The sequence below is a fragment of the Lates calcarifer genome, unplaced genomic scaffold (genome assembly GCF_001640805.2).
Source record: "Lates calcarifer isolate ASB-BC8 unplaced genomic scaffold, TLL_Latcal_v3 _unitig_3770_quiver_731, whole genome shotgun sequence".
In the NCBI taxonomy this organism is placed as follows: domain Eukaryota; kingdom Metazoa; phylum Chordata; class Actinopteri; family Centropomidae; genus Lates; species Lates calcarifer.
Genome location: NW_026116515.1, coordinates 39,456 through 67,286, shown reverse-complemented (window position 1 = coordinate 67,286; position 27,831 = coordinate 39,456). Strand labels below are relative to the sequence as shown.

Below are 27,831 nucleotides of genomic sequence, written 5' to 3'. Positions count from 1 at the left end.
CATTAATGAGTTTTTGTTAGGCTTTAAACTTTGGACCTGTCTTCCTCACTGCTTACCTGTCTGTCTGTCTGTCTGTCTGTCTGTCCTTGTGTCCCCCCTCTACTTTTCTTTCTCTCCTCTAGCTTTGTCACTCCCACATTTTTTGTCCTCCTCCTCCTCCTCCTCACATCCTTTAGAAGAGAAAAAACTACATTACCCAGGAGGCCTCATTAAGCTGCAGCAGCTGGATGCAGTGGGCAGATTTACAGCCTGGTTACAGCCTGGTTTCATCCTGAGCAGGACGCTGCACAGATTAATGTCCTGATCCCAAACACTGGAATTCCTCTCAGTTTGGAATGAAACTTTTTTTCCTGGAGGTTTTGTGTTGGTGTCCGTTCCAGCAGCTCCACCTGAAGGTGGTTCTGTAGTTCACCGTACTTCCTGTTCCTGCTGATCACTTTCCTGATCTGCACATAGAGACAATTCATCACAACCTTCAGACGACTGTATTTCTTGATTTATGGGATGTTTTCCTGAGATGTTAACGTGACTTTCTGGTAATATATGCGTCTCTTTCTTTGGAAAACCAGAATATTTCACCATAAATGAAGCTTAATGCTGTGGATGATCACAGAGCATGATGGTTATTGTAATTTCCTGATGTTATTTTTCCAGATTAGTTTCATTATGTGGTAATATTTTAAGACATTGTGTCTCTGCGGTGGAAAAAATCCAGTTAACCAAACAGAACGGTCTCATCTGTTCTGCTGCTGCTGTGTGTGACTGGAGCTGTTTTATTCCTCTGTGCTGCTCTCTGCTCTCAGGTCACTGTCTCTTCCTCCTGAACGTGATGTCTCTGTATCACCTGGACAGACAAACCTTCCTTAAAGAGAGTCTGTCTTCAGGTGATGCTCCACCTGTTGACCTCTGCAGATCTGATGAGGACACTTGTTGACCCACTTGTTTGTCTCGGTGCTCATCACTCAGTCCCTCCTGTGTTTTCTGTCTCAGGTTGTGATGCAGAGAGCAGTGAAGCGTCCTCAGGGTTAAGAGCTCTGGTTCGTCCAGTCACTGCGCTGGTTATCATTTTAAAAGCATTTATGGGAATGGTTTTTGTTGACATGAAGTGAACAGAGTCTGGACTCTTTAGGAAATCAATCTGGTTGTTTAGTCAGAGCGGCAGACTCAACAAGCAGCTGGAATGTGGTTTTCCTGGAAGAGGAGACGCTGAAAGGCCGACGGTTTGATTCCCCGCTGTGTTTCCTCTCAGGTCAGAGAGAAACCAGCCCACTGGCACAGAGGCAATAATCTGTGTGTGTGTGTGTGTGTGTGTGTGTGTGTGTGCAGGTTATGGACAGACCGGTCCTCAGTCTCAGAGTCCTGGCTACGACTCCATCGCCTCTGCTGTGTCAGGGATGATGCACATCACCGGCCCAGAGGTCAGACTCTATCCTGTCCTGTTCTTTTTTTAAACTCTGTTTAGTTACGGTGGCCTCTGAGGACAAAATACATACATGAGTGAAAACACAAAGATGAGAGGAAACATGCTCCAGATCCAGAAACACAACAAATAGAGAAAACACATGCAGTGAGAATGAACAGCAGAGTTAAATGTTTGCACTGAATCTCCACTGGCTTCTCATTATTCAGTGAGTAGTAAAAGTTTATCTCCCCTCACTCACACCTCCCTATAATGCACTGTTTCTGTCGACAGGACGGTGAGCCGGTGCGTCCAGGTGTCGCCATGACAGACCTGGCGACGGGGCTGTACGCACACGGAGCTGTCATGGCCGCCCTGCTGCAGCGACACAGGACGGGCAGAGGAGCTCACATCGACTGCAACCTGCTGTCCTCACAGGTGAGTACACAACCGGTGACATCATCACGAGTTTAACCGACCAATCAGATCACACCACCTGAGTCTTAGCTGATCAGAGAATATGATGCTAAGTAATACTTGTTGACTGAGCAGTGAATCAAACTCTTGGTGGAGATGTAAATCCTAATTTGTGTTTTGCAGTTTTAAGTTGTCGGCTGGTGCTGCAGTGCATTGTGGGATTTCTGTGTTAACAGGAAGTTCCCTCCAAAAGACAGAAGTAAAAACTCCCATTTTGTCCTGTCATGTCACCTGAATGGGACATGTTGGTGTTACTGCAGGTTGACAGTGTTGTGTTCAGGTCCGGCTGGTAAATTACAGCTCTGACGCTGCCTGTCTGACTCCATCCAGATCAATGAGGTGTTTCTGACAGCAGAGATGAGCAGTCGTGTCCCTGCAGCTCCTCGCTGATGTTTTACTGTGTGAACCTGAGCTGATAATGAAAACAAGCGTCTGATTTATCCTGAAAAGTCTGAACAGTTTAAACAGACTGATCAATATTTCTCTGGATGTTTTCACTGTGTAAACGAATCTGAACGATGTGTGATGCTGAGAGCAGAGACTCATGGGATCACACGTCGCTCTGGACTCCAAACTATTGGAGACACCCAGGGTGCGTTTGATTTGTCGTGTCGGGACGTGCTGCTTGTGTGACAGTGTTGCTTTTAAAAACATGTTTTATGTTTTATGTGTTGTGGTTTTTCACCTGCGACACGACTCGGCTCTAAACTTTACGGTCCTCCTGAGAGGTTTGGTTCACAGACAGAGTTCAGAACAGAAACAGAAGAAAACTGTGAGGAGAGGTTTGTTATGAATGTAACAGAAGCTGAAGATGTTTTTCCTCTTCAGAAGAAGACAGACGGAGCTGTTTGATGTCCTCCTCCTCCTCCTGACAGTGATACCTGTACGATGTGTAAATCTGCTCCTGTGTTTTCTACATCTCCTTCTCTTTATTCCTTTTCCCACCTGCTGGACCTGAGGATTATTGAGTCCCTCGATGGTCTGAGGTCAGAGTCTGAACCTCATCCAGAGGTGGTTTTTCTACAACTGTACAGATACTGTAACTGCACAGAGAGAGGATGGATGGATAGATAAAGGGACAGATGGACAGACAGATGGACAGATGATAGATAGACGGACAGATAAAACTTGACTCCAACACGAAACAAAAAGTGAAATTCAGGCTGTGATTGGTTTTCGAAGCAGCGAGGTCTCGATCTCTGCGGTCGTCTCCCACGGCTGCTACACATAAAATACCCACAATCCACCCCCCTCCCCTCCCCATATCCCATGGTGCATTCCTGTATGAAGTGCCGCGACCACAGGCACGTCGGCCGCAGAGCGGTTGGAGCGGCAGGGAGACGAACAATGAGAGCACACAGCCGCAGTGGACGTGGATCCACAGCTTCAGGCTGAGTTTGGTTTTTCTTGTCAGGGGAAATTTAATCATTACAAACCAATCACAGCTCCCAGCTGTATGTGAGCGAGCTGCCTGCAGGTCCTGAACCAGCCTTTAAACATCAGGAGAAGCTCCACACCAAAGGCTGAGAAGTCATAAGTCTTAAGTTCAGCCTGAGACGTCTGGAAATGGCTGCGGTTTGTAGAGGAAATGGCTCAGTGCAGCAGAGACACTGTGCTCTGGACCGGACTCATCCTGAGGGGAAGGTTTCCCTCACAAACTGTTGGTCCAGTTTATTCCCTGGAGTCACGTGATCATTTATTGATCACCAATCAGATCATAGGCAGCTCTGACGGACACTGACGTCTGTTTATGAAGGATTTTTTTCTATTCATCATTGTCTCAGACTCTGATCATGAAATGGACAAAATCTGTGTGTTCATATGTTATTTCACTTTCACAGCCTCAGCCCAGCAGTGAAGCCATGTTTGAATAATAAGTTGGAACTGCAGCCTGTTGATTCTTTATTTGACCATATGATACCAGTCATTATTTTCATGTTGTATTAATATGTGAGGTCTGTTCCACTGATGGACATGAAGACATTAAGAATAAAACCAGGTTATCTTGATGTGTAGGAACATTTTAGCTTCTGTCTTTAACTCTGTGTGAACTGAGCAGAAATGTTCTATAGGTCTTAGCTTTGGGATCCAAACATCATCGTCAGTGACATTTATCTGACGTCCTTCATCAGGGTGAAGGTTCATAACCCTCCTCTCTGCTCAGTGTGTGTTTGTCCGCTCAGATTGTCTTGTCCTGTCTCTGATGTTGGACTGGAAACTCGGTCTGAAGTGACTGTCAGAGCTGATTCAAAGCTGCTGTCTGCAGCCGCTGACTGATGCTCCGTTTGATTCGACTGTCGTGTCTCTGTGATGGTGATTCAGACTCGGAGCTCTCTCACATGTGGTGTCGCCGTCCTGCAGCCTGTAGTTAGAGCCCGAGCCCAGGTCCTGCTGTGGGTTTGAGAGTTTAAACAGAGAATAATATCAGTTTCTAAACAGAGCAGTGATTGACAGCACCACCCATCTGAGTGTCAGCGTGTCTCTGTTCAGTCACGTCAACATCCTTTAAAGCGTTACGACCACCTCTGATCCTCCGCTGCCCGTCTCTTATTTCACCTTCTAATCAGACGTTTTCTCTCCTCCATCCTCCTCTGCCTCCGTTCTTCTCTGTCGTCACCACACTGAGCACAGAGAGGACGTCAGAGGAGCCTCTTCAACCACAACAGCACAAAGACGCAAAACGTTTCCACCGTTTTCAGCTGGAAAACCTAAATGTCTGCCTCTTCCCAACCTGTTTCCATACTGTTACACTTTGCGTGAACGATGACAAACGATAAAGTCCCAATGTCCTCAAACGCATAACTAACAAAGTCTTAACTTGTTACTGTTGATAAAACAAATGTCACTGAGCAGAAACTCAGTGGCTGACTCCATCTTGTTTTTACTCTGCTGTGTGGTTTGTGATTTTGTCAACACTAGACTGGAACGAGGAAGCAGCCGTCACCATAGCAACAGAGAGATGCTAAATCACTGGACAAAGAGGAAAGATGGAACTCGTAACGTGTGCATGTCGTTTTCTTCAGTCTCCTGTTGCGCTCAAACTTCCTGCTTGGACGATCGTGAACCTGCACGTCCTGCAGGGTTTCACACTTCACTCACGCTCGAGATGGACGGGGCGAGGCGATGCACACCTGTGTCTCTCAGGTTTAGAGTTGTGACTAAAGATTGTCATCCAGTCATTTTAGTTTTTGCAGTGTTTTTCTTTGGATCCCCTCTGAACTGTCTCATCAACAGAGCTGATTGTGATGAAATGTGACGTCCACCTTCCTCTCAGGATCAGGTATAAAAACTGCTCCTCGTGTTCTAATCCACTGGGTTTGATACCTGCTTCTTCCTAATGGTTTCCTTTGGGAGTGTTGATGTGTGTGGGCTGTGCAGAGAGAGGATGTGAACAGTTTGAGCTCATTTCCAGCATGAATGAAACACAGAAGTCCAGGTTTAATTTGATAACCAGCAGCAGCAGTTTAGAGGCGAGAAGCACCTGAGACAGAGACACTGATTTTACTCCCAAAGCTGCACCACATCAGTGGAGGTAAAGACCAGTGTGTGTGTGGATGCGGAAACAAAGGATGGGGATCGACTCGGAACCAGACCCAAGGCCGGCTCGTTCGCCAAGAGATCATGAAAACCCATTCGCAGGTTTTCAGCTGCTTGTAAATTCATTGAAGCCGCGGGGCTGAAGGTGAGCCGCTGGTTGTTTTCCAGTGGTTTTGCGGCGGCAGCGTCGGGAGGAAACAGAGCAGAGTTGTGGTTTTTAGCTCTTTTCAGGAAGGAGCGACGAGTGAGCGCCGACCTCCAACAGCAGCAGGGAGGAACGAGACTGATGACAGCTCAGATTTAACACCGGTCCACCTCTCTCTCCCTCTCTCTCTCTCAGGTTTCCTGTCTCAGCCATATTGCTGCTAACTATCTGAACGCAGGCAAGGAGGCGAGGCGCTGGGGGACGGCCCACGAGAGCATCGTACCTTACCAGGTAACACCCTGAACACTCAGCCGTCCCTCTCTCTGTCCCTTTGTCCTTCTTTAAAATGCACAAACACACACATAAAGTCAGTTTTCAGTCACTACCAGACTCCTACTGACAAAAACAGGGATTTTACTGGGAGCTGCTGGAATACCACTGCCTCCATCTGTTAGTGTGTCTGTGTTACTGTGTGGTACTTTTACTTCAGTAAGTATCTGATTACTTCTTCCACCACTGAAAGTCACACAGTAACACAAACACAGTAACAGATGGAGGCAGTGGTATTCCAGCAGCTCCTGGTTAAATCCCTGTTTTTGTCAGTGGAGTCTGGTAGAGATATATAGAGATGTTTCTGGTTAAACTAAAAGGATCTTCCTCTTTAATAAGAAGCTCTGTCTCTGTAGGAATCCTGTCATCATGTTGTCAGACACTGAGAATAATCTGATGTCGACATTGTCCATGTTAAATATTTACACTAAAGAGAGACCCAGGTTCAAAACTATCAGAGTTATCCTTTAATACAGACTCAAAAAATGACAGATTTTCCTTTAAGTTCTCTTATTGTGAAAGACAGAAAGCAAAGTTGTGGATTTCTGCATTCAAACAAAGAGAAGACACTCAGTGCTGTTTGAGAGCTGAGGAAGATTTTTGGGGAGAAGTCCTGAGAGCTGGCGTCAGGGACGAGGGATTAGAGAATAGGAGGCGCTGGGAGTCACATTCAGATACACAATTATAAAACAATTAGAGACAATTAGTGTCAGTCAGTTTGAATGTTTTCATGTTGGTGTGTCACACAGTTTCCTGAATGGAAGTCATTTCCTGTTCTCTCCCTGTGATCCCTCATTATCTCCTCGTATATCCGCTGCACCCAGCGCTCTCTCTCTGCAAACCACACACACATCACTGCACTTATCACACCAGCTCATGTGTCACTTTAAAGTTTCAGTTTTCCACAAATGAAACCACCAGTGATCGATTGTTTGTTATCACATTTCAGTCTGTTTAGATTCCCCTGCCTTTGAAAATAAAAGACAAAAGAACATGGTGAATTCTCTTTTCCTGAGTCTCAGTTAAAGATCTTTTCTCTTTTCCCTCGGCTTCTCTGCGGTGTCGTTAAAACGTGAATTATTTACTCTTTGCACGGCACAAAAATTCAGAGCACACAGGGGCGTCGGCTGGATACAGTATTTCACAATAAGAGCATCAACGCTGAAGATGTAGAGTGAGCACAAATCAAACCACGCAGGAAACACTGGAGCATTTAAAATAACATATACATCAGAGGAAGGCTGAACAGTGGCTGTGATGATGGTTCCCCTCGGCTTTATGGAGCTTTACAGTGAGTTTCAGCTTCATGGCGTCATTTTCAGCAGCTGGAGGAGGTGGAGACCAAACACAGAGCTAAAACAGAGGGAACACTGGACAGACAGACATCATGTTGTTTGAGAACAAGAGAGCCACCATGAAATGCTGTAAACCTTCAGCTTCAGTCCACTGAAACGTAAACCAGTGTCAGTTCCATTTATATTTATGTTTCAGCTCAACTCAAATGTCATGTTGATGCAGAAGTCTGATCAGTGATGCTTCACGAAACACACACCTGTGTGAACCAGGATCAGGGAATAACACAGAGCTCCACTGAGACTCTTCAGTAAGAAAAGGTCAGGATGGTTGAGGAGCTGAATCCTCCTCAGAGCTCTCCTCCTCTCTGAATCAAACAGTTTGATGTTAAAACTCTGAGTTTCTGCTGCTGACGTTAGCTCAGCTTGTTTCTCTGAGAACTTCAGATCCAGACGTCTGACGACTCAAATCCTTCGTCTGGTTAAAGACCACCAGGATCTAAAGAGAGGATCTTTGACAAGTGAAGGAAAAGTCTGTTTGACACATGAACAGAGAGGATGTGACTCCACTGACAGACGACCAAAGGAAACGTCACCAAGATTAAAATGATTTGGGACGATGGAAGAACTCAACAACATTTATAACAAAAGTCAGATTATAATGTTTTTTCTGTCCTGATTTACAGACTTTACAAACTTTGTTCCAGTTCATCTTGACTTGACTTTTAATAACAGCAGGTCTGTTAATCATGAGGCTTTGATGTCACAGTGACATCCCTCTTCCAGTTTTGTGTCTTTACGACAGTATCTCAACATCAGTGTTAAAATTATAAGGTCTGAATGTTTCTTTGTTAAATAGATGTATTTTCTGTTTGGTCGTTTGTAGAGCTCGGCGTCCTGTTGATCTCAAACATTAATATTCTGTTGGCAGAGGCTTTGACCTTTCTGCTGTTTCCCCATTCAACTCTTCGTCCTGACTGCAGCGATGCTCTCATGGTTTTCCTCTTTGACATGCTGGATGTCTCAGTTCTGAGATGTGAATTGACCCGTCTCAGAAATCAGATGTGAACTTGAAAAGCGTCGGTGGGTTCGGATGATTTCTTCAGCTCTAATATCTTCCTCACAAAGCCGCAACCGCAAAACACCAATAATTCTGTTGTTTCAACTGTCATGATCTCCGGCAAACCCGTCTGCTCCGCTTTCATCTCCGGCGCCCGGTGGGGGGGGTGGAGGGAGCGCGGCATTGTGGGTAAAGCGGTTCACACGAGGATTAGATCTGAGCGTCGGACAATAAAGCTCCGGCTGGTGAGAGACGACGACCACAAGAATCGAGCCGCCACGGCCACGTTCACGCCGAGCAGATGGAGCGAAACATCAGGAGGAGCTGACAGTTTATCTGTGAGTGTGTGAGTGTGTGTGTGTGTGTGTGATGGTTTAATGTGCATGTCCACATGTGAGTCATGAACCTCCATAATAACACAGTAACATCTCAGCTCCCTCAGGCTCAGAGTCGGTTAATGTGAAGCAGACTGAAGACTCAGGTTGGATCCAGTCTGATACAAAACACGGCTCTGAATGTAAAGAACCTCTTATTGTTTTTTCTCTAGGTACTGAATATTATAGAGGTCATTTTATTAACCTGAGTCTGCCCCGTTAAATATTAGATACGGTGGCAACAAAGGAAGGAAGACGAAGAACAGCTGGTTCCATCTGGATCTGGTTCCTGTCAGCTCATTTAAAGGAGTGGTGTGTAACATCTACAGCAGACGTGGAATATAATATACAAATCTGTGTTTTTATTAGTGTGTAATCACCTAAAACAAATCGTGGTTGTGTTTTCATTCACTTAGAATGAGTTTATATCTACATAGTGAGCAGATGTTTCTACAGGAGCCCAGAATGGACAAATGGAACCAAGCAGTGGCTCTGTATAGATCCTTATGCATTTTACATTGACACCGCAGCCTGTTACAAGTCAGCTATCACTCAGTTTTACAGATTGACCACTAAATACAGCATCTAAACACACAGTGCTTCCCCTCAGGTGATTGTTACTGTGTGGTGGTTTGAGTAATAATAATCAACAGAGGGCTAGCTTCCCTGCTATCAGCAGCAGAGCCACAGCCGTCAGAGTATCTGCGTTTAAAACTTTAATAACAAACATCAGGTCAGTGACATAAATAAAATCTCAGGCTTTCTCAACAGACTGGTTGATGTGGTAGTTGAGGCCATTTTGTCACCTGACAGCCACCGTAGACTCTGACTCAGTTGTAGAGGCAGAGTTCAGGGACAGTTGGTTGCAGTCGGTGCTTTCGGAGCTAAAAGAGGCTGAAAGCTCCTCAGAGGGTGGAGCTTCAGCTGTGTGACGGTTCTGTTGGAGGTCGGTGTGGTTTGGATTTGATCTGCAGCCAGCAGGGGGCAAAGGTCGCCCCGCTGCGACCCGACCGCTCCGCCTGCCCTCCCTGAGGACTCTCTGGGTTTCTGCGGGTGAACGTCCCGGCGTTGTCCCCCTGTGGACTGCGTTACCCACAACTCCCCGAGGCTGGGGATGAAAGAGAGGCGGTGGTCGGAGCTGAGCCGAGTGTAGTGTGACTAAAGGGTTAGTGGTCTGAATACACACACACACACACAGCAGCGGGATGTGGTTACTGGTGTGTGTGTGTGTATGTGTGTGTGTGGTGTGTGTGTGTGTGTGTGTGTGTGGTGATGTATGACAGCAGTTCTTGTCCTCCTTTCATGTGGCGACGAGTTTTTATTACAAGCAATTGTGAGAGAAAGAGGAAGAGGAGGAGAAAGGAAAGACAGAGGAAGAGGACAATTAAAGGGGGGGGGGGATGACTTGAGGGAGGAAGAGAAGAAGAAAAAGAAAGAAGAAGAATTGGCCTTTAAACAGCTTCCTCAGGAGTGCTTCAGCTTATTAAACTTATTTTAAAACTCATCAGGGACTCCACCCTCCCACCGCCTTCAGTTTCATCAGTAAATCTCATATCTACCTGCTGGGAGCGATCAGCTTAATGAAAATGATTTAAATCCCCAAAGTCAACAACATGAAGTCAGCGTCTGAACTTCCTGACACAGCTCTGAGACCATCTTCATTAAACCGCTGCAGAGGAAGGAAGGACGTGATGAGAGGGGAACATGGCGTCTGTGTCACTTTGTTAGACCAGGTGGATGAAACCTGACTTCAGAGTAAAGATGATATTTAACTCATCACTGTGGAGGTTGATCAGCTGAACTGTGGTGTAAAGTTCTCACAGCAGGTGAAGTGTTGTTTTGACGTCTGCGTCTCGTGTCTGTTTCAGGGCTTCAAAACCAAAGACGGACACGTCGTCGTCGCCGCAGGAAACGACAAACAGTTTGTCAAAGTCTGTCAGGTCAGTTTACCTGCACACACACACACACACACACACACACACACACCTGTAGCTTGTTTTATATCGAACTGCAGCTGATGATTATTTTCTCTATTAATCCACCGACCTCTCTCACACACACACGGGGTCAGATCAGGGTCAGAGGTCACGGAGCGGACAGACAGATGGAGGCAGGATGTGGAGAATCGTTTCAGCAGCACGTTTTATGATGGATGTTTAAACAGTGACAGGTTTGTTTTTTGTTCAGGATTAGAAACAGGACACAGACTGAGCTGCACACACAGGTTCAGACCAACATGTTTGATGTGTTTCACACTTTGACTTAATCCAGCTCCGCTCTATTTCTCTGGAGGATGGAGATCACAGAGAGTGTGTGTGTGTGTGTGTGTGTGTGTGTGCTGCTTCCACAGGTGGAACTGAACGTGTTTTTAGCCGAGCGTTCCTTTCTTTATGAGCAGGCGTCTCAGTCTGTTGGTGTGTCTGTGCAGGTTTTAGAGCTGATGGAGCTCACAGAGGAGCCGCGATACAAAACCAACAAACTGAGGGTCCAAAACCGCAAACAGCTGCTGCACACACTGTCACAGAGGTACACACACACACACACACACACACACACACAGTTTAAATTAAAGTCATTAGTATTCACAGTCGTAATAATTCATTTCTCTGTCAGGTTTCTGCAGGAGAAGACAGCTGATTGGCTGAGGAGGTTTGACGGCTCAGGTGTTCCTGTTGGACCAATCAACAGCATCCAGGAAGTCTTCTCTGACCCACAGGTGAGTCTGTTTCCTGTGTGAAGGCTCCAGGCTGCGATCACAGAGATGACGACTCTGTCCGTCTTTATGGTGAATTAGTGCTCGGCTGCTCAGAGGTTTTGTCTGTTATTAAGTCCCCAGAGAAGAGCAGAGGGTAGTGAGTCTTTGTGAGGGTTATTTCATACAGAGCAGACGTGTAAAGGAATATTTATTCTTCTTATTAGAAAAACAACAACCTGTGGAGTGTTTCTATGAATGATTACACCACCGTAGTTCTTTAACGGCTCAAAGGAAGTTCGTCTGCCACTGATCCACCACACCACAGAGGTGTCATTGGTCCACTCCACCTCAACACACACACACACACACACCTGGGAAATAACACCTGGTCACATGATCAGTTTGATCAGCTGACCAGTGTTTGACAGGTTGGTTGTTCCAAACCCAGATGTCTCTCTGACCTCTGACACACAGCTGTGGTCAGAGGTCAGAGGTTAGAGGTCAGAGGTTAGAGGGCACTGTGTGAGCACCTGAAGTGGACCTCTGTGTGTGTGTGTGTGTGTGTGTGTGTGTGTGTGTGATGGCTGCTCATCAAACTGTCCGATCCATATGGATTAAAAACACATTAGTCACAGATTACACAACTCAGCATGTTAATATAACACACTGCTCCAGGCCTCATTACTGTGTGTGTGTGTTGAGAACAAAGCAACAGGACATATGGCCTCTGTGTGTGTGTGTGTGTGTGGTGTGTGTGTGTGTGTGTGTGTGTAGATGTAAATGAATCTCAGTGAACCTCATTCTGTTCCCTTTCCTTTTTCTAATGTTTCTTTTCTTTCTCTCCTTGACCTCCTCCTCCTCCTCCTCCTCCTCCTCCTCCTCCTCTTCTTCTTCTTCTCCTCTATAATGAAAACAAACACTTTGATTGGTGGATGAGTTAAGTAGACACTGTCTTTATCCAATCAAACGTGAGAATCAGTCCCATTTGTTCTCATCACTGGTTGGTTGTAAACCAATCGTCATCTGTCAGGTGTGTGTGTTTCCTGTCGTGTGTGTTTCCGTCTTTCGTCACGTGAACGTTAATGTTTCAGACTTCACCTTCAGAGTCTTGAACCTGTGGTTTAAACTTCACCTATCTGAGTGTCTGTGCTCTGATCATGTGATCATCAAGCTTCAGCTTCACCGGTGTGAATATTCTCTGGTTTTCTTTGTCTGTGCTAAAGTCAACATGTTTGGACTGTGAGAGCCTCTGTATGAATCGTTCATGGAGAAAATGATCGTCAGATTAATCAATAGTGAAGATAATCATGAGTCGAAGCTGCTGTGTGTTTGTCCTGGAGAACGTGTGACTCCATGAATCATCTCTGTGGCTTCAGACGAGTTTTATATGAATGTGTGTTTGTGTGTTTTGAGGACAACAGCTCCCATCACCACCTGGCACGGCACTGTCATATAAAAGCTATGACTCAGAGTGTGTGTGTGTGTGTGTGTGTGTGTGTGTGTGTGTGTGTCAGACCAGCCCATCTGCCTCTATGAGCCTGCTGCACCACAGTAAGTTGTTTTCAACTAACTTTGTACACACACACACTCTTCTCCTCACACACACACACACACACCTGTGAGTGCTGCTACAGATGTTTCCTCACATCTGGCACAGTCAGAATGTTGGTGACTCAGTGCAGGAGCCAGGGTTTGAACCTCATGTTCACCTTCGTTCCACTGGACGGTAACTAAGTACTTGTACTCACTGTACTTTGACTTCACTCGAACATTTCACAGCTCAGATTCTGATCAGTGCTGTGAACCGTTGACCCAGATTTTCTCTTGAAGTCGTCACCAGCTTCAGCTTTTAAACACCTCCAGCGATCTGGCAGAATCGGACGTCTCCGCCTGATGATGACAACGTAAACTTTGGTAAACCGTGCGTCCTTTAAACCTTCCCTCACTCTGCTGCTACTGGACTCCGCTCAGAGCTGAATACCTTGCTAAAGGGCACGTCGCCTGATGCGAGAGTGCTGACAGCAGCTCTTCACTGGATTTATTCTGTTTCCACAGTCTCTCTGGCAGGAAATGTTTCCCACATGACGGCTGCAATTAACAGAAGAATCCTCTCTGAGAGTAAACTGCTGCTGCTCTCCACGCTCAGCTCAGCGGCCTCCACTTTCTTCCACATCAGTCTGTTTACACTGAGCATGCTGGGAAATAATAGCTGCGTCTGTGTTTTGCTCGTTACGTTCATTAGCATCAGTTCACAGGCAGTAAACACACCGAACCACATCACATCTCATGTCTCAGAGACAGTCGATCATGTCCACGTTAGCTGAGGAGAGACGGTTTGTTTTTCCTACATGATTTCATTTTGATTTGAAGCTTCATGTTGGCAGGTTACAGTCTGATGACACTCTGCTTCCCCAGGACACAGTGTGTGGACAGTTTTAATGCTGCAACACACGATGATACGTCAGGAAACAGCAGTGTCAGCAGTTTGTGTTTGTTTGGGATTAGTGCAGTGATCAGTTTAAAGTAATGGTTAGTTGGATGGTGGTGCACCGTGTTGATTATAACTGGGTTTTTTTCCTTCAAGGCAGCCGCTGTTTTCTTCACTTATGTAAAAGTGAACTTGTAATAAAACACAGGTGTGATTGTTTTGTCTTATTTGAGCTGGGACTCCCTCATATTGGTGCATTTATATTATTTAACAGTAATCAGAATTAAAAAGGATTGAAATGATCTTCTTGATGGCTCTGGAGTCGATTTTCCAACAATAAATCGCTTCAACTTTCTCCAGCAGCCAACTCAGATTCCCACGTTGTCCTTGAATGCACCATCAAGGAAACCTTTGAAAATGGCCCCTGTACACAATTACATTATTACAACATGATAGCATGATAGCAGCGGCACTTTGATTTAAATAAAGTTGTGTTGAAGTGAGCTGGGATCATTTGCTGCCTGGAAGAGAATCAGACTCTCACAGTTTTACACTTCATTGACTGAAACATGTAAAACCAGCGGTATGTCCCTTTAATCCCGTACTGTGTGTGTGTGTGTGTGTGTGTGTGTGTGTGTGTGTGGTGTGTGTGTGTGTGTGTGTGTGTGTGTGTGTTGAGGATGTGAAGCTGCAGGTTTCTTCCACACAGCAGCTCTGCAGAGAAGCTGTTGCTAATCAGGACTTTAGGAAGTCACCGCTCCAAAACTGAAATCTGGAAGTCATTTGGAAAAATGCCAAACGCTCCTCTCTCTCTCTCTCTCTCTCTCTCTCTCTCTCTCTCTCTCTCTCTCTCTCTCTCTCTCTCTCTCTTTTACTGCTCCTCCAGTCGTCTCCTTACGTTAAACTCTTCTTTTCTCAGTGATATTTCCTCTGGTCTGAGGCCAACCTCTCCTCCTGTTTACTGTGCAGTGCTCTGTATTTATTGTCCACCATTTTGAGTGTAAACCTGATCCTTTAAACTGTGTAGTAGACAGACTGTGAGGAAGAGGTAGAGTCCATGGTGTGTGCTGTGCTCTCCGCTAACAGTGTTTCTTTGTCTCTGGATCGATAAGTGTCAGAAATCACAGCTGAAGGTGACGGAGAGGTTTGTTGAACGACTCCTCCAAATTAAGGAGCGGTTTAATATCCGGACATAACTGTGTTTTATAACAACGCTTTTTCTTCTATAACATGAGAAGGCATGTTTCCTCTGCAGCTTCAGGGTTTGAAATACACAAAAAAAATCAAATATGATGATCGTGCACCTCCTGATGAACAGGTGGATTCACCTGTTTAGGAGCAGTTATCAGAGACGTCAGAGAGAGGATCAGAGAAATGTCAGTGTTTGTATAAGGTCCAATCAGTTTCAGAGAGTCAGTGGCACTTCTCCATCTTTGCAGCTGTATTTGTGTTTTTTCTCTTGTTTTCTCTTGCGTCTTTTTTACACTCTAACATTTTCACAACTTGAAGTTCTCACAGCCATTTTTACCTTTTTACAGTTTCCTGTTCCTCTGCCCTCGTGCTGCTCAGCCTCTGTCTGTCTCTCAGGAGTTCAGCAGTAACCGACCTTGTTTTTACGACTACAAACCCTCCGTCCATGTATCTGTCATGTCGTCTGGGCGGCGGCCAGGACCTGCAGAAGATATCCAGCTAAATATGGCTTTAATATCCTGACCACTGGAGGTGCGCTTGATTTATCCCAGCTGAAACCTAAACAGCCTCTGAAGTGGATACCTAACATGTAGGATCAAATAAATCAGCCACTCCTGGGGCTCAAACCACCCACCTCTGGCACCACTGCTGCCTTGCACTGTACTGTAGCTAAACAGGGAATTGGAGAATTCAACCTACAACCCTGTCCAGTGCTCTGAACTCCACTGGAAGCTGGGAATTGAACCCATAACCCTGGCATGGGTGCTGCCTTGCCCCACCTTTTTGCTTTAACAGAAAATGAAACTCTACCTCTGCTATGTTTGTGCCGTTCCTTGTGCCTCGAGGAATTGAACCCCCAGCTCTTGCAGTGCTAGTTCTTCTCCTCATGTCACTGCCTTGCTCAAGAGTATTCATCCTGAAACCACCGCAGTTTTAGTGCCTCAGTGATCTGTCAGTGCTGGAAGTGTTAGAAGGTTCTCGCTGTTGCAGCCTTGGGAATCAAACCTGTGACTCTGGTGGTGTGAGTGCCTTGCTTTATGGTTCAATGGAAACAGAAAATTCGCTCTGACAGAATCAAGGAGTGGGAGTTGAACCTGTAACCTTGGTAGTGGGTGCCTTGCTCACCGTGGATGTCTTAAGGTTTTGCTTGGTCCTTTTGTCGTCTACAGATCACTTTGTGTCTTTGTTTGGACACACATTCTACAAATTACCTTTATTACTGTCTGGAAAGTGTCAAATAAAGTAGAAAAACCGTAAAACTGATGCTGCAGGAGACGTCACTTTTCCAGCCAACTCCCACTCCCAGGTCATGAGGGCCGCACGCTGTCTGCTGGAAAACAAAGCGAGCCTCCAGTCACATTCTTGGGAAACATTCCCTCCATCCAGACCAGATCGAAGGTGTGAGGCGAGGAGGATCGAACCTTCGGTATCCCCAGAGATAAAAAGTATCAGGTTAATGTCAGATTTTGGCCGTATTTATCGAGCGTGACAGTATTTCAGACTAGTCTGGAGTCATCTTTTAAAGTCCTGAAGGACTGCTGTACCTGATGTGATCTAGTTTTCCCCAGAGATCCACATTCAGAGACACTCAGAGAGTCTGTCTGTACTGAGTGGATGGATGTGAGGTGTGAGAAGGAGCAGAAAATCTCTGTAACTCTGAAAGTAGAGTCTTAGGGAGGTTTGATGAGTGTAGAATAGTTTATAAAGCAGTGGAGGCCACTTCAAGTATTCAGTTTTTTGGTGCATGCTTTGTGTTTTTGTAGCTTTTTGCCAAACAAGCGAGAACACATCAGACCACTTCACAGCACGTCGCCTCATATCACATTATGTCATGTTATGTTACGTCCATAACTGGGATGAAGGGGTCTGAATACTTTCTGAATGCTCTGTACATAAATCACGTCACACAGATAACTGTCCACATGTGGACTTCATGTCGCATCATCTGAGGTCAGGTTATATCATGCCATGCACGGTCGTGTCACGTTACATAACGACAGCGATATCTGACCAAGTTATGAAGTTTCTTTCTACAGCCACCATTTTGAAACTGATGTTGAACAATCATACGGGGAGAAATCCATCAGAGAGGAAGAATAAAGTTTGCGCGCCCACAGGAGCAGGACAGACAGCAGGATGCGATGGATGATCACAAATCTTAAAGGAGGAAACTTTTCTGACACTTTGACAGACTGGATTCTTTCTCAACAGATATTGAATAAAGTAGGGGCTTTGTCTCAGGATGGGCTGGATTTAAAGTCATGTTGACAGACTCGAGGGTTCCTCCAGGTCACGTAGACCTCACCCCGTCTGTTCCCAGATAACCCAGATAAGCCCCGGGCTGACAGCTAAACGCAGCTCGAGGGAAATATATTTCTGGTGTGTATGAGTGGTGAGCTGGATGGATGAATGTGGAGGTGTGGGAAGGATTGATGACCAGCTTTAGCCCCAAAATGAAGTTTCCACCATCGGAGGAAAGTAGACGTTCACGAGGAAATGATTGGTGGTGTTATTATAGTTGTGGTACAGCAGAGAACATTCACCTCTGCTTGATGTGACAACACATTAATATTCCTGATTGTAGAATCATTACAGAGTCAGTATTTTACTCCTGTTGTTGTAGTTGTATGTATAGAGATGGATGGACGAATGAAAAGCCAATCATTCCTCACTTTGTTCACACCTGTATGACTTCAGAGACTTCATAACCTGTGGTACGCGTCAGGAGAAAGTAAGGTCCCAGGTTTACGTCTGATCAGGAGGATTTCTGCTCTGTTCAGTGTCTCCCTGCTGTGCTCTACATGTGAAACTAGCTGCTCAGTAACTAAAACTAAAATGTGAATTAAATCACTGCAGAAAGAGGTGAAGGCATAAAATCCCCTCTTTAAAATATGTTAAAACAAACCTGAGTAGTTTCAGGTTTTAATGTCAGAGCTGGTTGATACCGATGTTGTTGTCACTGCTTCATTTTCTCCAACAGTTGAACTAAAGGCATTTTCATATCAGGTTTGATGTTCATTGACTTTGGGATGAGGGAACAGGAAGTGCTAACATGCTAACATGCTAACTGACTTCCTGGTTTTAGAACTCTGACTTCACACTGGTGGAGCTGGGGCACAGACTCTGGATGCTTGTTTATTTGCTCTTCACACAGCAGATAATCATAAAGTTTTACCATCAGCCTGTCCTGGAGTTCACCTCAGATCAGATCAGATGAGGGTTTGAGGAGGTCTTTAGACTCTGAGGCAGCGGCTCAGTAAACAGACCGTGATGGTCCTGTAGTTCGGGGGGGTTTGAGGATAATGACGTCAGCAGGGCTTCGTGTGTCCTCTCAGGGGTTTTTGGTGGTTTGGAGGACACCCACCCAGCGTCTCCCTCTGTTTCCCTAAACACATTTCTCTACAAGATAAATTGGCCTCGTCTGTCAAACGATGAATCGCTCTGTTATCAGAGGCGGTGCTGAGTCAGCAGGGAGAGCTTCTCATAACTCTGCTGCGGGTCTAGTTTGGACGACACGCAGCAGTTTTTTCTTGTAATAGACCCAACAAGGAGAATCTGATGAGAATGAGAAGCGATGAGAAAACACACATGTAGGTAAACGCTGTGGGCCTTTTCTTTGAATCAGTCATAACTTCCTGCTCCACAAATAAACTGGAGCCGACTTTTGAAGGATGTTATCAGTCTGCTCCTGGGTGGGACATCCATCACTGAGGATAGAAATCACAGATGACGACCAAAGCAACATGACTGCTGCTCAGAAACAACGTGACTCAAATATGGAAGAATTTATGCATTCAGAGTAATATACAGCACACTAAATCAGACAAGTAAAACTCACAGTCACTAACATGTTCATTAAATTCAGTTGGAAGTGAGCACTGGTTGACTGTAATGAACAGCAGACAGTGTGTCTCTTCAGGTCTTTGCTGGATTATTCTGGCTCCACCTTCCCTGTAGTTTTCTGGTCTTATTTACCTTTTAACTGAGGTTTTGAAAAGGTGTCATAGAAATACTTTTAGCTTTGCCACATTATATATAGCACATTTCAACAGCAAGGTAATTCACAGAGCTTCACATGAGATAGAAAAGGCATCAAAACAAAATGTAAAAGCAGCACAGTTGGCTACAGACACAAAGGAGCTCCTGTCCTTTAAGTCCTTAAGGATTGAAGGGTTAGTTCTGTTCCAGAGAGTCCTGCCCAGTTTTCCAGTTGGTCTAGTAAAACATCAACACTGAGATCCAGTAATACTGGCACTGAAGTCCTGCCTGTGTTAAACTGGATGTTATTGAAGAGCTTAACATGAGCAGGCTCAGTGCTGAGGTGTTGTTGAAATCCTGACCGGAAGACGTCACAACAGTTGTCTAATGACGGCAGTTTTCAGGCCCTGAGGGAACTCACCTGAGAGGAGAGAGGTGTTGACAGTTTGTAGATCTGATGGTGCAATTAGAGACATTTCTGAAAAATCCTTTTGGCAGGATACAAAGGGAACAGCAGGAGGAGGATTTCAGATGTTGGATAATGTCAAACTGGAACTGATCAGGACACGTGGGCCAACACGTCCTGAGCCTGATGAGGAGGCACTGACTTCTCTAACTTTCTGAATGTTGTCAGTGAAGAAGGAGGAAAATTCATCCCTGAAGTCCTGATCAGAGATCTGCTTCTTTTTATTCCTCTGCTGTGACCGGACACCTCGTGTTTTCAGGTCGTCCGTCTGTCCGTACATCCCATCCCTGTGATATCTCAGGAATGTCCTGAGGTAATTTCTTCAAATGTGGTGCAAATCTTCACCTGGACTGAAGGATGAACTGATGGTGGTCAAAGGTCAAAGGTCAATATGACCACATGAAACAACCCTCTTTTTTTGGCTGTAAACTAAGAATTCACATGCTAATTAACTGCAACTGGAGTGGTCTGCAGAGGTGGAGGTGGAGGTGTCTTCCAGGGTCTGATGTTTCACTTCTTACATTTTTCATCTAAACACAACAGCAGTTGTTTTCTGAAGATTTGTCTGGGCTCATGTTTGGACACAGGGAATGAGAGCTGTTTGGAAAAGGTTGCTGACCGCCGCCTTAAAAAGTTTCTTGATTCATGTCCTTAAATTACTCAGTTACCCCCTCCCCCTCTAACTTGTATGTTTCCATCTGTGGAGTTTGTGAGCCGGTCGACATCTGCAGCATCGTCACAGCAGTAACACCTGAAGCATGTCCCAGGATAATATTACATTCACATGGTGTGGAGGGAACAGAGACCAGGACTGAGGGTTTTCCCTGTGACTTTTATTCTGATTTCTGACTTTGCTTCTTCGGACTGAAGCTTCATATTCACACTGACCAGAGATACAAGAAAAGGTGAATCTGAAAAGTGTTAATCAAGTCTGGAGCAGGCCTCTTTGTGTCGGAGCACACAATCATCTCTGGTGCACAAACACAGATGAACACAATAAAATTCCTCAGCTCCCTCAGGTATTTTCTCAGGAAGCAGAAGCAGATTTTGGCCAGAATTTCTTGGAAATATCAGACTCTCTGTTCCTGTTATTGGACCTGCAGTTAGACTGTTTTAATTTGAGGTGATAAAGGTTTGAATGAGGTGTGTGTGTGTTATATTTTCTGCTTCACCTGCACCATCCTGAGCCCCACGTCCTCACAGCTCCTCGGTGTGTGTGATTGACTGACGGGCAGGAATCCTCCCCGTGTGTCTCCTGGTGTTTTTATGAGAGCTCTTGAATCCCTGTGATTCTGGCGGTTTTGTTTCCTCCGGTGATTACTGCCTCTCTGACTCTGCTGAGAGACTGATGGCCTGAGCACATTTGTCTTCCTCTCCGTCCGTGAAGACTCTTGAAACTCAATTAGAGGAGGAGCTGTTCCAGGCCGCTGCCGTCTCCCGCGGCTAATAGCTCTTATCATCTGCTGGATACGACGATGGATTTATTCCTCTTTCTAACGGTCTATGAAGACCCTCCTGTCGTTCCCTGTGTGCTTTGGAAAGAGTCTTTTTATATCATCGCAGTGATGTTCAAAAGAGGACTTTGTGAAGCTGCTCTCATCTGTGTGAGATATATTTTATCTCAACAAATTGAGCCTGTCTGTCACAGACAATATTTCAGTTTTAACTGTGGAGTGATTTTGAACCAGAAACCTCACTGAAATTCAAAATGTGGAATATTTGTCTCAGAGTGAGGCTGAAGTGAAGCAGCAGACTTCCTGAACGTCAGAAACACATCTGTGAGAAAAATGAAGAGAGTCCGTCAGCAGAGGTTATTAGAGGTCATATTACATGACTCCATATAAACAGGGAAATATAGACGTACCTCCTGTCAGCATACTTTTATATTACACACCTTATTACCTGTCTGTCTGTCTGTCTGTCTGTCTGTCTGTCTGTTTGCTGAAAAACTATTGAACTGATGGAGGGATTGGTCGTGGACCAGGGAGGGACCCTGATCTGGATCACTGGCTCTCTGACTGCTCTTCTTATATTTCACTGAGCTCAGATGATACTCTCCATCAGTCTCTGCTGTGGTGCAGTGGATGTGGAGCAGTTTAATATTCAGCAGACACATCTGAATATTGATTAGAGACACTGTGTTTCTACAACATGAATATTAGTATTCATTCAGGGCTCTCTGACTGGCATTCAACAGGTCGGCTCTGACAGAGCTACAAAACTCCCACGATGCAGCAGTATAAATCAGGCTTTCACCATACCTGTGACTAATCTCAGCGAACCTCCCGTCTGATGCAGAGCCTGTTCATCTGTCAGCACACTGTGAAAAGATAAAGTGATTAAACCATCTCAGCGACGGCGCTGCGCTCTGCCCATCATCTGTCTCTTTCAGGGCGGGGGCTCCGTCCTCGGAGCTGTACAACCTGTTCCCTCTTCACAGTAATTGGCGTCCATTGATGGAGTGGCTGAGCGGTTTATTTCTGAAGACACTTGTACCTCAGTTACCTTGGCGGGGAACATGGGCTCTCAGCGTTGAAGCTTCCACTTTAACTCCCAGCTCCACCAGAATACCTGGTGGAGCTGCTGATTGTTTCCTTCTTTGTCATGTGTAGAAATCTGTTTGCACAGTTATTATTTTAGCCTCTGTTGTCTAAATTGGTTGCTGAATTAGCTATTAGCAGCTCCTGTTTGCAGCGTAGATGTGGATGTACAGACGGCCGTCACTGGATTACTGAGACTCTGAGGAAAACTCTGAAACGTGGATTCTCAGGCAGCTAGAAGGAATGTGTTTTGTTTGATTTCTAAACAGGTTTATGGAAGTCTGCACCTGTTCCTGTCCCTGCAGCTCACATCTCCGTGCCCCCAACTCCAACACCTCCAGCAGCGCCTCTCAGTGTTCATGTGTGGTTGTAATGAGGGTTAACGTAAACACAGAGGAGTTCAGCAGAGAGAGCGAGCGCCGTCCTGACTGAAATATGAGTTGATTAATTGAGTGATTTGTCACTTTGCTGCTCTCTGCATACATGTGGTCTTCTCCTGCTTCGACGCATTAATCATTTCACCATGACAGCTGTTTAAGTTTGGAATCAGGTCGATAGGAGGGGGGGTCCCCACACATCCTGGAAACACCTGGAAGACCTGAAGTTGCTTAATGCTGCTTTCCAGGGATGAAAAAATCCCTGTTTATTTTATTTTCCTTTGTTTCCAAATATTTTCTGACTAAGAAACTGATCTGTGTCATTGTGTTTAGTTTTTATTTTTGTTTTCTAAACGCTCTTCTTCTCTTCTCTCGTTCCTTTCTTCTTCTCTTTTCTTTCCTCTCCTCTTCCACCCATCAGTTTGTCCCTCTCTGACTCAGTTTCTTCCTCCTGAGGACGACATTTTGACGTGAAGCAGGATAATCAATCACAGTGACATCATCCAGAGTTCAGGGTGTGTTGCTGCGCACGTTTGCCGCTCGACTCTCCCGTCTGATTATTCAGAGTGACCCGGTCAGGGGTCAGAGGTCACGCTGCGATTACAGGCTGTGGGCCAACAGCGGCTCGTTACAGGAGCGCGGGGAACTGGAGAAACAGCTGCTCGTTAAAACTTTATTTATCCGTGGAGAGCTGACAGAGCTCAGACCTGCTGCACGCACGGCCACATGTTCACTGGGAGAGCACCAGTACAACCAGTCTGCTGTCAAATTAACCTCCTCCCCCACCTGTTTTCTACTCGCGTCCTTATAAACAAAGAAAGTGAAAGTTTTAGTTTTAGTCACAGACGTTTGGGTCCTTCTCCATCATCAGTCTCATCAGGAGGCGCCAGAGTCCTAAAGAACTATCATCAGAGACCAGAAGAACAAAGAGTCCTGCAGCAGATGGTCTGACCCCACAGAGTCCTGATCTCTCTCATAGAGTCAATGTGGGATCACATGAAGAGACAGGAGACGCTCAGAACATATCACTGTTCTAAATGCACGGGCCTTACTTCGCCTTTTCCCACGGCTTCTGAGCGTAAACCATGGACTTCTTCAGTGGATGGAACCTACCTGTCATGTGTAACTGCAGCGTGTAAACTCCAGTTTCTATAATTATCACAGAGGACATGATCTTTGACATGGTGTATTTGAGACAAACAGGACAAATTAAGTAATTTCAGTTCTTAATCTCGACTTTCAGGCCAGTGATTTATGACGTGCTCTGACCTCTGACCTCTCCTCACCTCCGCAGAGTGATGACCCTGAAGGAGCCAGGTGGGTTAATAATCCCACTGAGGGGAATATTTGTCCTTAAGTAACTCTGACTTCATGTCAGAGACGTCCTGACCTCATTGTCCATGTTAATGACAGAGCTGAGAACACGTCTGGTCTTTGTCTGATCTGTGACGACAGTGAACATTTTTTAGACTGTTCTGTTCCTAAACCACCAGATTACAAGAAGGCCGCAGGAGTTAGAGGGTCAGATGTCCAATATTTTGCTGTGACCTCTGAATGACTGTGTGGAAAAGAAGTAAGTAGAGGTTTTTTTTTGTTGACAGTAATCAGAGTGGGAGGAGGATGTGATGGAGCTGAGGCAGGGTAATGTAAGGAAATAATCAGTTTGAAAACCTCAGCGGTCAGTGGAAAGCAGCTCTGGGACATCTGGGAAAGTGTGAGAGGTGGGTTTGATAAAATCCAGGTACGCTATGAAAGTATGAGAACCTCAGAGAAAATATGAAAAGCTGTAGTGACAGACGACGTGACGGAGAGACGGAGGTGGAGGACGTTTGTTGGGATCGATGAGAGTTGGAACAGATAAGATGAAACTGAACGAACCAGACAGGACGTCTGAAGGTGTTGGTCAACAGTCGGACATTTTCTAACAAAACAGCAAGTGGAGACAAAGCTGTTTATCCCAGATTTAACTTAAAGACAAGAACAGCGTGATGCACGATGGAAAAACCATCCAACACTTTCTTTTTTTAACCAGAGAGTCTCTCAGGCAGAGCAAGTAGACGCATTAAAAGCCTTTATTTTCATTATCTGTTAAGTGTTTTCACACCGCAGACAAACCCTGGTTCAGGTCGATCCAGACTGAGACCACCTCTTTTGGTCTCCTGTGGTCTGAGGCACGTTTCACACCTGTAGTTTCAGTTTGGACCAAGCAACACAGCTGGAGTTTGGAAGTCTAAAAGTGTCGTGTCTGAGGTATTAAATTCAGGTCAGATTGAATGAGCCCCAGTTTGTTTCTCTTCGGTCTTTATATACTGAACGTGGTATATACAGTTTACACGTTAAATGTAATGGTTAATACTTTGGACTGAGTCTTTAGTCCGGGGGTTGGAGCTGCTCAGATAAAGCTGAAGGGCTGTGGGATGATTATTCAGATGAAGAAGCAGAAACATTGATTATTTCTGCTGCACAGATTTCACTGTCTGACTCTCACAAACTAATCTGAGAAGAACAAACTGCTCAGGGCCCATTCAGCCTGTCATTGAGCCTGTGATCAGTCGTTGAAGTTGCTCTCCAGCCAAAAAGGTCCAGATCCAATAGTTTAGACTCAGTATGTGGCTGCGATCCAGGAGCTGCTCTTCCTGTTTTTCTAGACGTTTTCTTTACACTTGAGAAATGTTTTAGATCCTGTAGTTCTTTGTCCAGAGTGCAGATACCCAGAGTATGGTGTGTAAAGAGGATCCCTGATGATCCGCTGTCACACATCTGAACCTGAGCAGATCTGGATCAGATAGAAACACTCTGTGGAAAATATTTGTGAAAATGAAGAGAGGAGGAAGAGATTAAGAAGTATGTGTAGAGAGAAAAGGAGGAGGTGCTCTGTTTATTATTTCAAATTGATTTAAATGAGAAACAAAACCTTTCTTGGAAGAAAAACATCATTTCACAGAAGGAGAATGTGTGAACTCCTGATCGCTGTCGTCTGATGAATCAGCCAAAGCAACCAGAGCAGACCTCTCTCTGTGGGTCCAAAGATAACCATGAAGTGTTGAGTTTATGAAACCTTTCTGCTGGACACAAACATCCTCATGTTGATCCTCAGGCACTGATCTGATTATTAAAATAAAGTCTCTCGTGCCAGCTCAGGATACGTTTCCAGAGCGGCTGTAAACTGATACAGGAAGATAAAAACTAAGTTCACACTCAAACCAACGCTCCGAGCTCTTCATCCAAAAACCAACAAATGCATCATTGATTAGTTTGAGTCTAAAGATCTGTGTCCAAGAGGAGTTTTTATTCCAAAACACTGAAAGGTCAGTTCACCCATCTTACATCACAACACAGTGTTTTCACACTCCTTGTACTCACACTGGAGTATTTATGGATCTCTGCCACGGCTGCTAAAACCACTCTGTGTAACACAGTCACATAATTATGACATAATAAATTAAACCTGCAGCAGCTGATGTTTGTGTCCACATGTTTTCAACAGAAACAAACTCTTGATATCTGCCTCAGTCTCCTGGATCTCAGAGATGAACTCTGGTGTTTAACTGACGTACAGTTCAGCTTCACTCTGAACTCTCTGGCTCTGATCCAGCAGTTTAATCTGCTGACTGTCACTCAGTCAGAGGGAGATGGAACCTGAAGAACCAGAGTTTTCCTCTGTGTTTGGTCTCCTCTACCTCCTCCTGAGGGAAACATCTGGCTCTTTATCTGCTCTGACTGAGACCCAGTCTGAGTTTTGACTCTGTAACGTCCACTCTGCAGGAGAATCTGTTATTTTTCCTTATGTTTCTTATCTCTTCCTTTTCTCATCGTCTGGTTTCTGTTTTTCCTCCTCTCTTCATCCCTCTCTCCTCTTCCTGATCGCCTCCAGGTCAATAAAGGTTTTTTTTTTTTGGTAGCGTTGTAGTGACATCAGCCTGCTCAGGTGTTCATGTTATTTTGTCCCTCAGTTAGTTTACTGCACCTGATGTTCCTCCTGTAGAGTCACTCCTCCGTAAAACCTGATTGGCTGAGCCTCGTCCTCTGTGTGTGTGTGTGTGTGTGTGTGTGTGTGTGTGTGTGTGTGTGTGTGTGTGTGAAGCAGATGTTTGTCGTTGTGTCCAAATGTCTCCCAGGTGTCTAACACACACTCACACACAGACACACACTGAGGTCATTCAGGGACAGCAGGATGATTCACTCAGATATGAAGCGTCTCGTTCGTTGTTGTGATTCCTTTTTTATTTGTGATCAGAGAGAGGGAGCGTCTTCCTGTCTTCTCCTCCTCACCTGCCTCTCCCTCCTTTTCTCCTCTCCACCTCCTTTAAAAGCTCTTTCATTAACGAGTGTGTGTGTGTTTGTAGACCTGTCTCTGGCTGTGTATCCTCCAGTGTTCGTGTCCAATTTAACACACATTGTTCTGCAGTGAGTCAGGACGGGAAACGTCCTTTTTTTTCTCTTTAGTTTCATTTTTTCACACAAATATTTTTGATGTTTTTCTTGTGTTGGACAGTTTAAAGCAGAGACGCAGGAAGTGAGGGCGTGGCGTGACGTGTACAGTACAGTTGTGTACTTAAAAGATTTTTTTTAAAAAGGTTTGTTTCCGGGGAGAATTGATCATGAGACACTCAACCTGCTGACTGAGGATCTGATGCTACAAAATAAAAAAGGTCTCCACTGTCTGAAACTAACAGTAGGTTTTTGTGCTCTTGAGCAAGGCACTGCCACTCCCACCCGCTCCTGTCATGAACACAGTGATGCATGATGGGAGCTCGTTTAACAAACCACATGAAGGAAACATCTGAAGCGCTCGGCGTGACAAACCCGAGGTCCAGCTGATGGTCAGAAGATGAAGGGGGGGGTCAGTCTCCAGCTGCTGCTGATGTTCGTGACGTCTCCGCCTCCTGTGGTCGCCGTATTTTCTCCTCCTGTCGATGACTGCTCAAACATGGTTAAGGAAAATAGACGTTAAGCATTAAGGCTGCAGTTTTGGTCGGGTTGTGGAGACAACTGGATTTATTACAAATGTCAGATGAGCACGAAACAGGCGACTGGAAAAACGCGTCCCATCCATCCTTCAGTGAGGAGGAGAGTGGAAACAGTTTAGCAGTTTGTCTGACAGATTAAATTGTCATTATTTAATAATAATAATGATGATGATGATAAAGCACCAGATGAATTAGATTATAAGAAGTAAAACAGTCTCCACTGAGGCGTCTTTACGAGCCTCAGACCTGATTCTTATTGATTCTTTATTATCGATTAGCTTCGGCATGTTTCTCATGTGGCTGGTTAGTGTTTATATAAAGTTACATTTCTCCCTGATTCTGTGGACAGAGCCAGGCTAGCAGTTTCCACCTGTTCACAGTGTTTGTGCTAAGCTAAGCTAGCTGAAGTTTGTTATCGACCCTGTACCCATCATCCTCTTCTGTCAGACCCCACCCTGCTTCCAACCCTGATTTAACAGGGAGACAGAAAGTGTGTGGTGTAGTGACATGTGACTGCCTTCAGAGGGCGTCTGTGCACCACCTCTGCTGCTGTGAGAGGAGGGAGACGGTGA

The 27,831-nt window shown here is 45.3% G+C and overlaps 1 protein-coding gene across 1 annotated transcript in view; it reads left to right on the top strand.

Moving 5' to 3' along the window:
• sugct (succinyl-CoA:glutarate-CoA transferase) overlaps nucleotides 1-27,831 on the top strand; it is a 44,209-nt gene that overhangs the window by 2,708 nt on the left and 13,670 nt on the right. The window contains exons 7-12 of the mRNA XM_018693313.2: nucleotides 1,327-1,418; nucleotides 1,694-1,837; nucleotides 5,754-5,849; nucleotides 10,483-10,554; nucleotides 11,043-11,140; nucleotides 11,228-11,330. Of these exons, the coding sequence (XP_018548829.1) occupies nucleotides 1,327-1,418; nucleotides 1,694-1,837; nucleotides 5,754-5,849; nucleotides 10,483-10,554; nucleotides 11,043-11,140; nucleotides 11,228-11,330 (605 nt within the window). The remainder of the gene's footprint in view (nucleotides 1-1,326; nucleotides 1,419-1,693; nucleotides 1,838-5,753; nucleotides 5,850-10,482; nucleotides 10,555-11,042; nucleotides 11,141-11,227; nucleotides 11,331-27,831) is intronic.